The sequence below is a fragment of the Bos grunniens genome, chromosome 25 (assembly GCF_055505025.1).
Source record: "Bos grunniens cultivar Pamir isolate PY7600 chromosome 25, Bosgru_T2T1.0, whole genome shotgun sequence".
Classification (NCBI taxonomy): Eukaryota; Metazoa; Chordata; class Mammalia; order Artiodactyla; family Bovidae; genus Bos; species Bos grunniens.
Genome location: NC_141189.1, coordinates 21,475,488 through 21,492,456, shown reverse-complemented (window position 1 = coordinate 21,492,456; position 16,969 = coordinate 21,475,488). Strand labels below are relative to the sequence as shown.

Here is a 16,969-nt window from a genome sequence, read left to right as displayed (position 1 = left end):
GGAGCCGCCGGAAGTTGCCTGAGTTCCAGTCAGAAAGACCGGCGGACGGACTTTGACAGGAGCCAGAGCTGGGCTTAGAAGTTGGTGGTCATGGAGTTGGGCGAGCTGCTCTACAACAAGTCCGAGTACATCGAAACGGTGCGCGTGTCCAGACATCTGCCCTCCCCTCTCCAAGCCTGCGTTCTCTGAGGCCTCCGTCCTGTCTCTGCCCCACCCCTGGTTCTTTCGGCGTTAGTCCGAGATTACCTAATGAGAGTTCACGTATAGTCTCGTTTTGTTATTTATTCCTTGCATGGTCAGTTTAGGCTTTTTTTTATTTTAATCTACTCCTGATTTCCTCGTAGAGATAAAATGCCTTCCAGAAAGCAGGACAAGTCTCATTCATTCTGATACTGATTACAGCTCTGGGCTTCAGGCCTTGTAAAAAAAAAAAAAATTTTTTTTTTGTTAAACTAATATGTGGTGATTTATTACTATGTGCTGAGGACTATTATTCGTTTTTTGTTTTTGTTTTTTTTGTGTTTTTTTTAATTCGTTTTTTTTTTTAATAGTCAATACATGATGTATGTAAATTGCTCAAAATGGGTTTAGTGCTCAATCAGCATTACTCTTATCTTTTCATTGAATTCTCACAACTCTGATATTGGTAAAGTCATTATCCTGGTTTTAGGTCTGTAAAACTGAAGTATAGAAATGAGACTCAATTCATGTCTGCTGCTGCTAGCCTATGTATGTACCACATACAACTTCTGGATCTGTTCCTTGAATCCCTAGTTTCCTGATTCATCCTTGCATTTTTGATATTCTGGACTCATTCCATTGCAGACTTCACCCATCTCAAGTCCTGTTCTCTGCAATATGAGCTTTCTTGGTGGAAATTTGTAGCCTAGAATCCACTGATTTTGCTCACCTCTGTTTTCTTTCAGGCATCTGGGAACAAAGTTAGTCGCCAGTCTGTGTTGTGTGGAAGTCAGAACATTGTTCTTAATGGCAAGGTAAGGGACAGAGTCAGCCCCAAGATGCATATTTCTGCTTTCTTTCCACTCATTATCAAATCAGCAAGGCAGATGAAATGTTGCCATGTCTCCTATTTATTGATGTACATTCTAAAATTCTGTTTTAAAAAGAATTCTCCAACTTGGATTTATTGGATACAAAAAAAGATTCAGTAAATGGACGCAGCAGAAAGCCTTTTTCCTGTTATGTCAGGAATAAAATACAATGGCTTTTTTTTCATCACCCAGAACTGAAATTATTATATAGTATTGTAGTGTGTTCTACATTACAGGACACAAAACATAAATTTTATTGTAAAAACTAAAGTGATACTGATATAATTATCCGTTTACTAATTAATGGTTCATTATTAATCAAAACTCTTAATTTGAGAATTAGGAAAGATAACTGAAATATGAAATCCTTTTGAAAAATGGAATGTGAAAGGCTTAGAACACTTAAGAACCAGAGAAAATATCAAGGTATATTTGAGCTTGACAAAAACTGAAGTCCATAGTTTCTTCCTGCCATTAGGAACACTCAATTTTCCTTGAAATATTAAATCTCTAACTTCGAGAGGTAAAATAATTTCACTATAGTCAAAAGATCACAGATATTTTCAGTACAGACACAATTACTGTCTCTATTACTGTCTCTATACCATGAGATTTAATGGAAATATAGTTTGGTAGTTAAATATAATTAATAATTATAGATGCACTGTTTCTGCACCAAATTAGAAAATTGAATTAACTCCATCTGACTCATTAGCAAGTATGTGGAGTTTTAAGTGTATGATTCATTGACATTTGTATGACATTAATGTAATTAATGACAAATTAATACAAAATTAATTTGTAATTAATTTAATCATATACTTAAAACTCCACAGTGTTGTGCAGTCATCACCACTATATCTATTTCTAGACTTTTTTCATCACCCAAACAAAAACTCTGTAAGGAACAGCTCTGATTCCCTTCTCCCAGGCCCTGGTAACCTCAATCCACTTTCTGTCTCTATGAATGTGCCTATTCTAGATATGTCATTTAAGTGGAATTATACACTACTTGTCATTCTTTGGACTGGCTTATCGCACTTAGTACTATATTTTAAAGACACATCCATGTATAAGAATTTTATTCTTTTGATGACTGAATAATACTCCACTGTGTCTATGTACATCTTATCTATTCATCTGTTGATGAACGTTTGGATTGTTTCTACCATTCTGCTTTTGTGAGTAATGCTGCCATGAACATTGGCATGCAAAGATCTATTTGAGTTGCTATTTTCAATTATTTTTGTATATACCTAGAGGTGAGGTGGCTGGGTCATATGGTAGTTCCATTTTTTAGCTTTCTGAAGAACTGTCAAGTTGCACCATTTTACAATCCCATGGCAATGCAAGAGAGTACCGGTTTCTCCATATCCTCACAAACATGTTATTTTCTCTTTTTCTTGGATGTGAGTATGAAAGGTATTTCATTGTGTTTTTTTAAAGTTCATTTTTTATCGGTGTATCGTTAATTTACAATGTATTAATTTATGCTGTACATCAAAGTGAATCAGCCATACGTATACATATATCCATTTTCTTCTAGACTCCGTTCCTGTATAGGTCATTACAGAGTACTGAATAGATTCCCTGTGCTGTATAGTAGGTTCTTATTAGTTATCTTTTGTATACAGTAGTGTGATTTGCATTTCCCTATTGTCTAATGATGATGTGCATCTTTCATCTGATTGGCCATTTGCACATCTGAGGGCAAAAGTCTATTCAGTCCTTTGACCATTTTAAAACTGTGTTGCCTTTTTGTTGTTGAGTTGTATTTCTTTATATGTTGTCCATATTAAATCTTTATCAGATTTATGATTGCAAATATTTTCTACCATTCTATAGATTGTGTTTACTTTCTTGATAATGTTCTTTGATGCACAGGAGTTTTTAATTTTGATGAAGTCCAGTTTATCTATTTTTTTCTTTTGTTGCTTAAGTTTTTGATGTCATATATCTAAAAATCCTTACCAAACCCAAGATCATGAAGATTTACTCCTGTGATTTCTTCTAAGAGTTTGTGATTTTAACACTTTTATTGAAATGGTCTCGATTCATTTTAAGCTAATTTTTTGTTTAAATTAAACTTAATTAATTTTTGCATATAATGTGAAATTGGATCCTATTTAATTAATTCTTACTGTGTGGAAATTTACTTGTCCCAGCACCATTTGTTGAAGAGATTGTTCTTTCCCCATTGAATGGTCTAGTCATCCTTACAGGAAATCATCTGTACTTAATCATTACTGTAGCCTTGTAGAAAATCTTATAATCAGGAAAGATGAGTCTTCCTTTCAAGATTGTTTTGGTTATCTGGGATCTTCTATTTCTTTTGTGAAAGGTGTTTTATTTGGCAATATTTGGTGCACACAGGAGACTGATGTATGATATATATGTTATGAAGCATAAAAATTGCATCAACACCATGAACCCACCACCCAGCTGAATAACTGGAACATAATCAATGCATAATAATACAGTACAACCTGAAGTTTCTCTCTTATTTCTTTCCTCCTTCCAAGAGGATAGCGCTATTCTGAATTTTTTGTCTTACAAATTCTTTATTTTTCGAAAACTTTTTTTTTGCCATATACATGCATGTATGCGTGCTAAGTCACTTTAGTCGTGTCCAACTCTTTGTGACAGTATGGACTGTAGCACACCTGGCTCCTCTGTCCATGGGATTCTCCAGGCAAGATACTGGAGTGATCCCTCCATGGGATCTTCCTGACCCAGGGATCAAACCTGCATCTCTTATGTCTCCTGCATTGGCTTCTGGGTTCTTTACTACTAGCACCACCTGGGAAGCCCCACCATATACATATGTATTTCTAAATAATATATTTTGTTCAGCTGTACTTGGTTTTCTGTGACTTACTATTATTACACTCAATTATTGTAATGATGACATTACACTTACTAAGTAACATTGTTCTCAACTCCTGTTTCTAAGATTCATTGTGATTTATGCATTTTCACTGTTGTGTACAATTCCATTTATCCCCTCTTCTATAGGTGGATGCTTTCTAAGGCCCACTTGACTTCACATTCCAGGATGTCTGGCTCTAGGTCAGTGATCACACCATCGTGATTATCTGGGTCGTGAAGATCTTTTTTGTACAATTTTGTACAGTTCTTCTGTGTATTCTTCTTAATATCTTCTGCTTCTGTTAGGTCCATACCATTTCTGTCCTTTTATCGAGCTCATCTTTGCATGAAATGTTCCTTTGGTATCTCTGATTTTCTTGAAGAGATCCCTAGTCTTTCCCATTCTGTTGTTTTCCTCTATTTCTTTGCATTGATTGCTGAGGAAGGAAAGTTATGACCAACCTAGATAGCATATTCAAAAGCAGAGACATTACTTTGCCAACAAAGGTTCATCTAGTCAAGGCTATGGTTTTTCCAGTGGTCATGTATGGATGTGAGAGTTGGACTGTGAAGAAGGCTGAGCGCCGAAGAATTGATGCTTTGGAACTGTGGTGTTGGAGAAGACTCTTGAGAGTCCCTTGGACTGCAAGGAGATCCAACCAGTCCATTCTGAAGGAGATCAGCCCTGGGATTTCTTTGGAAGGAATGATGCTAAAGCTGAAACTCCAGTACTTTGGCCACCTCATGCGAAGAGTTGACTCATTGGAAAAGACTCTGATGCTGGGAGGGATTGGGGGCAGGAGGAGAAGGGGACGACAGAGGATGAGATGGCTGGATGGCATCACTGACTCGATGGACGTGAGTCTGAGTGAACTCCGGGAGTTGGTGATGGACAGGGAGGCCTGGCGTGCTGTGATTCATGGGATCGCAAAGAGTCAGACAGGACTGAGTGACTGATCTGATCTGATCTGATCTGATGGGTGGATAGTTATTTTGTTTCCAGCGTTTTGTTATTATGAACAATCTTTTGTTTTGTTTTGTTTTTCCGCAGCCCCTGTCCCTTTCAGAACCTAGACATTTCTGTTTTCCTAAGCCCTTATATCAGGTGTCCCAGTGCCTGCAGGGAGAAACAGGGTTTATATGAATAAAGAGGACTAGTATAAACCAGAGAGAGTGGTGGGTCCTGGTGAATTGGAGAATGCAGGACCTAGCTAAGCTCAAGTGGATTGTTGTTGCTACATGGGAATGCAGACATATACTTCCAGAGCTTCTAACTGTCCCACACTGGAAGTCTGGATTTTAAAAAAAATGTAAAATACCCTACTATTTAAATAGCCTCTAGTTTAAATGATAAAAATGACTAAAGGGCTAAACAAAATGGTTTCTAGATGCAACCTTAGATCTCCAGCTTGCCACCTCTGCCTTGTCCTTGTTGAGTTCAGTGAACTCTGCTTTAGCACTGTTTTTCTCCCTTTAAGGTCTTTTAAGGCACTTCCTTTCATTTTAACACCCTTTTGCCCCTATTTTTCATCTGACTTCTCTTTAGCTCCGTTCTTCTGAGATAGGAACCAGAATTTGAATTCCTCTTGCTCAATCTCTTTGACCATCTGTGATATCATTTCCTTCTTATGTTTTTTGTGTTTGCTTCTTCAGTGCGAATGTAATTTAGGCTGACTGAGGGACTTATATGGATTTTCTTTATTTCCAAATTAAGATTGTTGTCTTTATTTAAAACACAATGAAACAGTAATGGCCATTACCAGATACTCAGAACTCTTGATACTCTGCTTTCTTCTAAAAGAAAAAGAAGTAATTTTCTCTGATTGTAGATGGAAACACAAGCAGAAAACAATGATTGAAGTAAATTAAAAATCTTAGATGAAAGAATTATGTACTAGAAATAGACATCTCTCTAAGGTTGAAGAAGATAGCTTTTTTTTTTTTTTTTTTTTTTTAAAGAAGATAGCTTTTAAAACCAAGAGAGGAATTCTCTAGCAGAGGAGTGGTGGTGGTGGTGGTTGTTCAGTCGCCCCATTGTGTTTGACTCTTTGCGACCCCATAGACTGTAGCACGCCAGATCCCCGTCCCTCACCATCTCCTGAAGTTTGCCCAAGTTCATGACCATTGCATCAGTGATGCCATCCAGCCATCTCATCCTCTGACACCCTCTTCTCCTGCCCTCAATCTTTCCCAGCATCAGAGACTCCAGTGAGTCAGCTGTTCGCATCAGGTGGCCAAAATACTGCTTTAGCTTCGGCATCAGTCCTTCCCATGAGTATTTAGGGTTGATTTCCCTTAAGATTGACCAGTTTGGTCTCTTTGCTATCCAAGGGACTCTCAGGAGTCTTCTCCAGCACCACAATTCAAAGACATCAGTTCTTTGGTGCTCTGCCTTCTTTACTGTCCGGCTGTCACATCCATACGTGACCACTGCAAAAGACCATAGCCTTAACTATACGGACCTTTGTCGGCAGAGTAATGTCTCTGCTTTTCAACACACTGTCTAGGTTTGTCATAGCTTTCCTGCTGACAAGCAGTCGTCTTCTGATTTCAGTCACCATCCTCAGTGATTTGGGAGCCCAAGAAGAGGAAATCTGTCACTACTTTCACCTTTTCACCTTCTATTTGTCAGGCAGTAATGGGGTCGCAAAGAGTCGGACACGACTGAGGGACTGATCTGATCTGATCTGATCTGAATGGGGCCAGATGCCATGGTCTTAGTTTTTTTTAATATTTAGCTTTAAGCCAGCTCTTTCACTTTCCTCCTTCATGCTCATCAAGAGGCTCTTTAGCCTCCTCACTTTCTGCCATTAGAGTGGTATCATCCACATGTCTGAGGTTGTTGATATTTCTCTCAGCAGTCTTATTTCTAGATTGTTATTCATCCAACCCAGTATTTCTCATGATGTGTTCAGCGTATAGGTTAAAGAAACAGGGTGGTAGCAGACAGCCCTGTCATACTTATTTCTCAATCCTGAACCAACCACTTGTTCCTTATTGGGTTCTAACTGTTGCTTCTTGATCTGCATATAGGTTTTTCATGAGACTAATAAGATGGTTTGGTATTCCCATGCTTTCCACAGTTTGTTATGATTTGCATAGTTAAAGGCTTTAGCATAGTTAATGAAACAGAGGTAGATGTTTTTCTGGAATTCCCTTGCTTTCTCAATGATTCAGTGAATGTTGGCATTTTGATCTCTGGCTCCTCTGCCTTTTCTAAACCCAGTTTGAACATCTGGAAGTTCTTGGTTCACATGATGCTGAAGCCTAGCAGGCACAGTTTTAAGTATGACCTTACTATCGTGGGAGATGAGTGCAATTGTCCGATGGTTAGAACATTCTTTAGTACTACCCTTTTTGGGAATTGGGATGAGGATTGACCTTTTCCAGTCCTGTGGCCATTGCTGGGTCTTCCAGATTTGCTGACATATTGAGTGCAACACTTGGAAGGAAAGTTATGACCAACCTAGATGGCATATTGAAAAGCAGAGACATTACTTTGTCAACAAAGATCTGTCTAGTCAAGGCAATGGTTTTTCCAGTGGTCATGTATGGATGTAAGAGTTGGACTATAAAGAAAGCTGAGTGCCGAAGAATTGATGCTTTTGAACTGTGGTGTTGGAGAAGACTCTTGAGAGTCCCTTGGACTGCAAGAAGATCCAACCAGTCCATCCTAAAAGAGATCAGTCCTGGGTGTTCATTGAAAGGACTGATGCTGAAGCTGAAACTCCAATACTTTGGCCCCCTGATGCAAAGAGCTGACTCATTTGAAAAGACCCTGATTCTGGGAAGGATTGAGGGCAGGAGGAGAAGGGGACGACAGAGGATGAGATGGTTGGATGGCATCACCGACTTGATGGACATGGGTTTGGGTGGACTCCGGGAGTTGGTGATGGACAGGGAGGCCTGGTGTGCTGCAGTTCATGGGGTCGCAAAGAGTCGGACACGACTGAGCGACTGAACTGAACTGAGTGCAACACTTTGATATCATCATCCTTTAGGGTTTTGAATAGCTCTACTGGAATTCCATCGCATCCACAGTTTTATTAACAGCTGCTGCTGCTGCTGCTGCTGCTGCGTCGCTTCAGTCATGTCCGACTCTGTGCGACCCCATGGACTGCAGCCTACCAGGCTCCTCCATCCATGGGATTTTCCAGGCAACAGTACTGGAGTGGGGTGCCATTGCGCCCGCTTGACTTCACATTCTAGAATATCTGGCTCTGGGTGACTGAGCACATCATTGTAGTTATCAGGTTCATTAAGATCTTTTTTGTACAGTTCTTCCATGTATTCTTTCCATCTGTTCTTGATCTCTTCAGCATTTACTAGGTTTCTACCATTTCTGTCCTTTATTGTGCCTGTCTTTGGACAAAATAGTCCCTTGATATTTCTGATTTTCCTGAGGAGATCACTAGTCTTTCCCCTTCAGTTGTTTTCCTCTTATTTTTATGCACTGTTCATTGAAGAAGGCCTTCTTGTCTCTCCTTGTTATTCTTTGGAACTCTGTGTTTAATTGGATGTACTTTCACTTCTTTCTTCAGCTATTTGTAAAGCCTCCTCAGATAACCTCTTTGCCTTCTTGCTTTTTTTTCTTTGGGATGGTTTTGTTTGCTGCATCCTGTGCAATATTATGGACCTTTGTCCATAGTCCTTCAGGCACACTGTTTCCTAGATCTAATCCCTTGAATCTGTTTGTCACCTCCACTGCATATTCATAGGGGATTTGATGTAAGTCATACCTGGCTGGCCTAGTGGTTTTCCCCACTCTCTTTAGTTTAAGCCTGAATTTTGCTGTGAGAAGCTGATGATCTGAGCCACAGTCAGCTCTAGGTCTTGTTTTTGCTGACTTTATATAGCTTCTCCATCTTTGGCTACAAAAAAACGTAATCAGTTTGATTTTGACATTGACCATTTGGTGATATCCATGTGTAAAGTCATCTCTTGTATTGTTGGATAAGGGTGCTTCCTGTAACCAGTGCATTCTCTTAGCAGAATTCAGTTAGCCTTTGCCCTGCTTCATTCTGTATTCCAAAGCCAAACTTGTCTGTTACTCTGGGTATCTCTTGACTTCCTACTTTTGCATCCCAATCCCCATTGATGAATAGAACATCTTTTTTTTGATGTTAGTTCTAGGAGGTCTTCATGCTATGCTAAGTCACTTCAGTCGTGTCCGACTGTGTGTGACCCCATAGATGGCAGCCCATCAGGCTCCGCTGTCCCTGGGATTCTCCAGGCAAGAACACTGGAGTGGGTTGCCATTTCCTTCTCCAATGCATGAAAGTGAAAAGTGAAAGTGAAGTTGCTTAGTCGTGTCCGACTCTTAGCGACCTCATAGACTGCAGCCTACCAGGCTCCTCCGTCCATGGGATTTAGAACTGATTACCTTAAGGTTCTTCGGCATTGGTGGTAGGGGCATAGATTTGAATTACTGTGATGTTGAATGACTTGCCTTGGAAATGAACCGAGATCATTCTGTCATTTTTGAGGTTGTATCCAAGTACTGCATTTTGGACTCTTGTTGATTATGAAGACTACTCCATTTTTTCTAAGGGATTCTTGTCCACAGTAGTAGATATAATAGTCATCTGAATTAAATTCACCCTTTCCAGTCCATTTTAGTTCAGTGATTCCTAAGATGTCGATGTTTATTCTTATCATCTCCTGCCTGACCGTGTCCAGTTTACCTTGATTCATGGGCCTAATGTTCCAGGTTCCTATGCAACATTGGATTTTGCTTTCATCACCAGACACATCCACAACTGAGCATTGTTTCTGCTTTGGCCCAGCGGCTTCATTATTTCTGGTAGTTGTCTTCCACTCTTTCCCAGTAGCAAATTGGACACCTTCCAATGTGGGGGACTCATCTTTCAGTGTTACATCTTTTTGTCTTTTTAGACAGTTCATGAGATATAAACAGGAAGTATACTGGAGTGGTTTGCCATTCCCTCCAATGGATCACATTTTGTCAGAACTCTCCACTATGACCCTTCTGTCTTGGGGGGCCCTACATGGCATGGCTCATAGCTTCATTGGGTTACACAAGCCCCTTCACCATGACAAGGCAGTGATCCGTGAAGAAGGGACCAGTGGTTAGGACTCAGCATTTTCACTACTGGGGCCAGGGTGCAGTATCTGATCAGGGAACTAATATCCCACAAGCTGTGAGGCTCGGCCAAAAAGAAACAAAAACCAAGAGGAAGTGTAATACTTTACAATCAGCAGCAGATGTGAAAGTTTCTTTTTACAGATAGGGGTTTTATAGGCTGAACATATGCAGGTCAGATTGGTTAGCTCTTTCAGGTGTGAGTGCATTTCATTTTTAGTATCTTCTCAGAGCCTGGTGTTCCGGCCAGTGATTTATCTAAATTCACATATATTTGAGGTATTTCCATCTACCTCTCTACCCTGACCCTCTGTCTTGGGCCCCAGACCTTTATTAACAGCTGCCTGTTGGTCATCCCATAGGACCCTCAAACTCCACATTTCAAAATTGAATTTATCACCAAATCCCCAGAATTGCTCACCTCATCCTAGATTCTCTTTTTCTTGCCCAACATCTGAACAATGACCAAGTCGTATAGAATCTCTTTTTTTTCTTTTTAAATATTTTATAATGGAATATTAAAAATAATTTTTATTTAGGTGTATTATGTACAATAAAATGTACCCATTTTAAATATGCAGTTGGATGAGTTTTGGCTGATGTGGACATCTCAGCAACTAGTACCACAATCATGATATAAAATATTCCCATCACTCTAATTCTTCTGCCTCTCTGCAGTCAAGCCACCTGGGTAACCTGTGTAAAACTAATATAGATTAGTTTTTCATTTTCTAGAGTTTCCTATAATTGGAATCATGTACTATTTTGGGAGTCAGGCTTCTTTCACTCGGCATAATGTTTTTGAGATTTATCCATGTCATTGGATATATTCAAGGATTAGTATTGGGTTGGCCAACAAGTTCATTTGGGTTCTTCTGTTACATCCTGTGGGAAAACCCAAATGAACTTATTGGCCAACCCAATAGTTGGTTATTTTTAAACTTTTTTTTTTTTTTTTTGCTGCGCCGTATGGCTTGTAGGATAGGCCGCGGCAAAGAAAACCTGGAATCCTAACTACTACCACCAAGGAACTCCCTCATTACTTTGTATAGATGAGCAGTGTTATTTGGAACTTTGGGACAGTAGAGAAAACGCAGAATGAGGCCGTATGTGTTTATTCACCGGCTTTTACAGTTAGCGGTATTCTGGCGTTCTTCTTTCGTCTCTGTACTCACGTGCCAAATTCAAACCAGTTTCAGAGTGGAATATTTTGAAGCAAATTGCAAGTGTAATTTTGTTGTTGTTGTTCAGTTGCTAAGTCATGTCTGACTCTTTGCGACCCCATGGACTGCAGCACTCCAGGCCTCTCTATCCCTAAGCATCTCCCAGAGTTCATCCAAGTTTATGTCCATTGAATCGGTGCTGCTATCCAACCATCTCATCCTCGCCTGCCCTCTTCTCCCTTTGCCTTCAGTCTTTCCCAGCATCAGGGTCTTTTCCAATGAGTTGGCTCTGCTTCCTGAGTAATATTTCTAAAATGAAGATTCAGTTGTGTTAATCCTTTGCTTAAAATCTTTCATTGATTCCTTATATCCTCTATGGAAAAGTGTAAACTTCTATAATCAGCATATGTAATTCCTCATGATCTGGTCCTTGCTTACTTTCTCAGCTGCAACCCCAGCCACATGCACTCTTTTTAGATTTTTTTCTTATTTATTTTATTTTTTGGTTATGGTGAGTCTTCACTGCTGATGTGGGCTTTCTCTAGTTGTAATGAGTGGGGACTACTTTCTGGTTGTGGTACGTGGGCTTCTCATTTCAGTGGCTTCTCCAGTTGCGGAGCACAGGCTCTAGGCATGTGGGCTCAGTAGTTGTGGCTTGTGGACTCTAGAGTGCTGCTGGCTCAGTAGTTGTGTCACATGGGCTTAGTTGCTCTGCAGCATGTGGGATCTTTCTGGACCAGAGAATGAACTGGTGTCCTTTGTACTTCAAGGTGGATTCTTAACCACTGGACCACCAGGGAAGCCTCTCATGCACTTTTTAACCTTATTTATTCAACAGACACTTCAAGAATGCCTACTCTTTACCAAATATGGGGCATTAATTCCCCCCAATTTCTGGGAGAAATTAATAATCCCCCCATAATTAATTAATTATGTTATTCAGTCCCTCCTGGCAATGTCTAGGGAAGCCATGTGTCACATCCTGAAGTGAAGCATTTAATCTGAGTCCAGAAATTGGGAAAGGAAAAAGAACGTCAGTGGATTCACCCTGAGAACATGAAGCTGGAGGCAGTGAGTAGTGTTAGGAGATTAGACAAAGGTGGGGGCAGCTGTGAGTTTCCCTGAGCAAGCAGCCAAGGCAGGAGGGCAGGTGGAATGAGTGCATCTGAGAAGGTGCATAGGCCAGGTCTGCTGCAGGTATTCTCAACAAATGTTTGTCCATCCATTGAATCCTATTCATGGAATTATAAGGGCAAAGCTTGTGAGGTACTGGGAACATCTTGGAAAAACTTTAGTCAACATTATGAAGGCAGTTCTCTTCACCTTAAAAAGTTTTCCCTTTTGACAGAACATGTGATTCAGTGGAGTATAGCATAACTCTCAGTGTCTTGTTTCCTACTCTTTTGTTATGTTTTAGGCTATGTAAAATATGCTTTGTTTCCTCTTTGACCCCCCACTCCTAGAGCAATGGAAATAAAAACAAAAATAAGCAGATGAGACCTAATTAAACTTAACAGCTTCTGCACAGCAAAGGAAACTGTAAACAAGATAAAAAGACAACCCTCAGAATGGGAGAAAATAATTGCAACCAAAGCAACTGACAAAAGATTTATTTCCAAAATATACAACCAGCTCGTGCAGCTCACTATCAGAAAAACAACCCAATCAAAAAATGGGGCGGAAGACCTAAACAGACATTCCTGCAAAGAAGACACAAAGATGGCCAACAAACAGAAGGAAAGATGCTCAACATCACTCATTATTGTTATTCAGTCACTAAGTTGTATCTAGTTCTTTGCAACCCCATGAACTGCAGCATGCCAGGCTTCTTTGGCCATCACTCTATCCCTCAGTTTGCTCAAACGTATGTCCATTGAGTTAGTGATGCCATCCAACTATCTCATCCTCTGTTGCCTCCTCCTCCTCTTGCTGTCAATCCTTCCCAGCATCAAGGTCTTTTCTAATGAGTCTGCTGTTCGCTTCAAGTGGCCAAAGTACTGGGGCTTCAGTATCAGTCCTTCCAACAAATACTCAGAATTTATTTCCTTTAGGATTGACTGATTTGATCTTCTTGCTGTCCAGTTGAATCTCAAGAGTCTTCTGTAACATCACAGTTGAAAAACATCAGTTCTTTGGTGCTCAGCCTTCTTTATGGTCCAACTCTCATATCCATAGATGACTACTGGAAAAACCATAGCTTTGACTATACAGATCTTGTCGGCAAAGTGATGTCTCTGCTTTTTAATACACTGTCTAGTTTGTCATAGATTTTCTTCCAAGGAGCAAGAGTCTTTTAGTTTCACTGTCCACAGTAATTTTGGAGCCCAAGCCACTTTTCCCCCCATCTATTTGCCATGAAGTGATGGGACTGGATGCTATGATCTTCTTTTTTTAAATGTTGAGTTTTAAGCCAGCTTTTGCACTCCTCTTTCACCTTCATCAAGAGGTGCTTTAGTTTCTCTTTGTTTTCTGCCATTAAAGGGGTATCAACTGCATATCTGAGGTTGTTAATTTAACTCTCAGCAATCTTGATTCCAGCTTGTGAGTAATCCAGCCTGGCATTTCTCATGATGTACTTTGCATATAAGTTAAATAAGCAGGGTGACAGTATACAGCCTTGACGTACTCCTTTCCGACTTTGGAACCAGTCTGTTGTTCCATGTCCGGATCCAACTATTGCTTCTTGACCTATATGCAGGTTTCTCAGGAGGCAGGTAAAGTGGTCTGGTATTCCCATCTCTTGAAGAATTTTCGAGTTGGTTGTGATCCACATAGTCAAAGGCTTTAGTGTAGTCAATAAAGCAGAAGTAGATGCTCTTTGGAATTCCCTTGCTTTTTCTATGAGCCACGGATGTTGAAAATTTGATCTCTGGTTCTTCTGTGTTTTCTAAATCCAGCTTGTACATCTCGAAGTTCTCGGTTCGCATACTGCTGAAGCTTAGCTTGAAGGATTTTGAGCCTAATCTTGCTGACATGTGAAAGTGAATGCAATTGTATGATAATTTGAACTTTCTTTGGCTTTGCCTTTCTTTGATATTGGAATGAAAACAGACCTTTTCCAGTCCTGTGGCCACTGCTGAATTTTCCAAATTTGTTAACATATTGAGTGCAGTACTTTGACAGCATCATCTTTTAGAATTTTAAAGAGCTCAACTGGAATTCCATCACCTCCACTAGCTTTGTTGGTAGTTAATGCTTCCTAAGGCCCACTTGACTTTACACTCCAGGATGTTGGCTCTAGGTGAGTGACCGCACTATCATGATTATCCAGGTCACTAAGGCCTTTTTTGTACAGTTCTTCTGTGTATTCTTGCCCCCTGTTCTTAATCTCTTCTGCTTTTGTTAGGTCTTTGCCATTTCTGTTGTTTATTGTGCCCATCTTTCCAGGAAATGTTCCATTGTTATCTCCAGTTTTCTTGAAGCAATCTCTAGTCTTTGCCATTCTATCATTTTCCTCTATTTCTTTGCACTGTTTGCTTAAGAAAGCTTTCTCATCTCTCCTTGCTATTCTCTGAAACTCTGCCTTCAGTTGGGTATATTTTTCCTTTTCTCCTTTGCCTTTTGCCTCTCTTCTTTTCTCAGCTATTTGTAAGACCTCCTCAGACAACCACTTTGCCTTCTTGCATTTCTTTTTCTTGGGGATGGTTTTGGTCACCACCTCATGTACAGTGTTACAAACCTCCATCCATAGTTCTTCAGGTACTCTGTTTACGAGATCTAATCCTTTGAATCTATTCATCACCTCCACTGCATAATCATAAGGAATTTGATAAAGGTCATACCTGAATGGCCTAGTGGTTTTCCCTATTTTCTTCAACTTGAGCCTGAATTTTGTAGTAAGGAGCTGATGATCCAAGCCACAGAAAGCTCCAGGTCTTGTTTTTGCTGACTGTACAGAGCTTCTCTGGCTTGCAACTTCAGCTGCAAAGAATATAATCAGTCTGACTTCGGTACTGACCATCATCTGGTGATGTCCATGTGTAGAGTCGTCGCTTGTGTTGTTGAAAGAGGGTGTTTGCTATGAGCAGTGCCTTCTCTTGGCAAAACTCTGTTAACCATTGCCCTGCTTCATTTTGTATTACAAAGCCAAAGCCTGTTAATCCAGGTATCTCTTGGTTTCCTACTTTTGCATTCCAGTCCTCTATAATGAATAGGACATCATTTTGGTGTTAGTTCTAGAAGATGTTGTAGATCTTTATAGAACTGTTCAACTTCAGCTTCTTTGGCATAGTGATTGGGGCATAGACTTGGATTACTGTAATGCTGGATGTAAACACAATGAAAAGGCAAAAAGATATGACACCAGAAGATGAGCTCCCCAGGTTGGCAGATGTCCAGTGTGCTACTAGGGAAGAGCAGAGGAACAGCTCTATAAAGAATGAAGGGGCTGGGCCAAAGTGGAAACAGCGCTAAGATGTGGGTGGGCCTGGTACTGAAAGTGAAGTCCAGTGCTGTAAAGAACAATACTGCATAGGAACTTGGAATGTTAGGTCCATGAATCAAGATAAATTGGTCAAGCGGGAGATGGCGAGTGAACACTGACATTTTAGGAATCACTGAACTAAAATGAATAGGAATCGGTGAATTTAATTCAGATGACCATTATATCTACTACTGTGGGCAAGAACCCCTCAGAAGAAATGGATTATCCCCTCATAGTCAACAAAAGAGTCTGAAATGCAGTACTTGGAGGCAGTCTCAAAAACGACAGAATGATCTCTGTTTGTCTCCAAGCAAACCATTCATTATTAGAGAACTGCAAATCAAAACAACACCGAAGTATCACCTCACCCCAGTCAGAATGGCCATCATCCAAAAATCTACAAATAATAAATGTTGGAAAGGATGTGGGAAAAAGTAATCCCTCTTGCACTGTTGGTGGGAAAATAAAATGATACAGCCACTATGGAGAATAACATGGAAGTTCCTTTAAAAGCTAGGAATAAAACTGTCATATGACCCAGCAATCCACTTGGGCATATACCTTGAGAAAACCATAATTCAAAAAGACACATGTATCCCAGTTTTCATTGTAGCACTGTTTACAATAGCCAGGACATGGAAGCAACCTGGATGTCCATCAACAGATGAATGGATAAAGAAGTTGTGGTATATATTTATATAATGGAATATTACTCAGCTATAAAAAGGAGCAAAATTGAGTCAATTGTAGTGAGATGGATGTACCTAGATTCTGTCATACAGAGTGAAGTAAGTCAGAAAGAAAAAAACAAATAGCATATATTAATGCATATATATAGACTTTAGAAAAATGGTACTGATGAGTCTATTTGCAGGGTAGGCATAGAGACACAGATGTAGAGAACAGACTTGTAGACATGGGGGAAGGAGAGGGTGAGATAAATTGGAAGAGTAGCATTGACATACACTACGATCTGTAAAATAGCTAGCTAGCGGGAAACTGCTCTATAACACAGGGAGCTCAGCTTGGTGCTCCGTGATGACCTAGAGAGGTACGATTTTGAGCGTGGCAGGGAGGCTCAAGAGGGAAGGAATGTATGTATGCTTAGAGCTGATTCACGTTGTTGTACAGTAGAAAGCGACACATTGTGGTAAAGTAATTATCCTCCAATTAAAATACATTTTTAAAATGTGCTGCTTTGTTTTATAGACCATTGTGATGAATGACTGTATTATCCGAGGCGATCTGGCAAATGTAAGAGTTGGACGTCATTGTGTTGTAAAAAGTCGGAGTGTCATAAGGCCACCATTCAAGAAATTCAGCAAAGGGTATGTAATTTAATCATTTGTTTCGGTCTTGA

General features: G+C 40.0%; 1 protein-coding gene across 2 annotated transcripts in view; it reads left to right on the top strand.

Annotated features, from left to right (window-relative positions):
* The first annotated feature begins 12 nt into the window (after positions 1-12).
* DCTN5 (dynactin subunit 5) overlaps positions 13-16,969 on the top strand; it is a 40,064-nt gene continuing 23,107 nt past the window's right edge. For both annotated transcript variants that reach the window (XM_086375307.1, XM_086375306.1), the window contains exons 1-3: positions 13-138; positions 927-995; positions 16,819-16,937. In XM_086375307.1, coding sequence (XP_086231433.1) covers positions 91-138; positions 927-995; positions 16,819-16,937 — 236 coding nt within the window. In that variant the 5' untranslated portion in view covers positions 13-90. The remainder of the gene's footprint in view (positions 139-926; positions 996-16,818; positions 16,938-16,969) is intronic.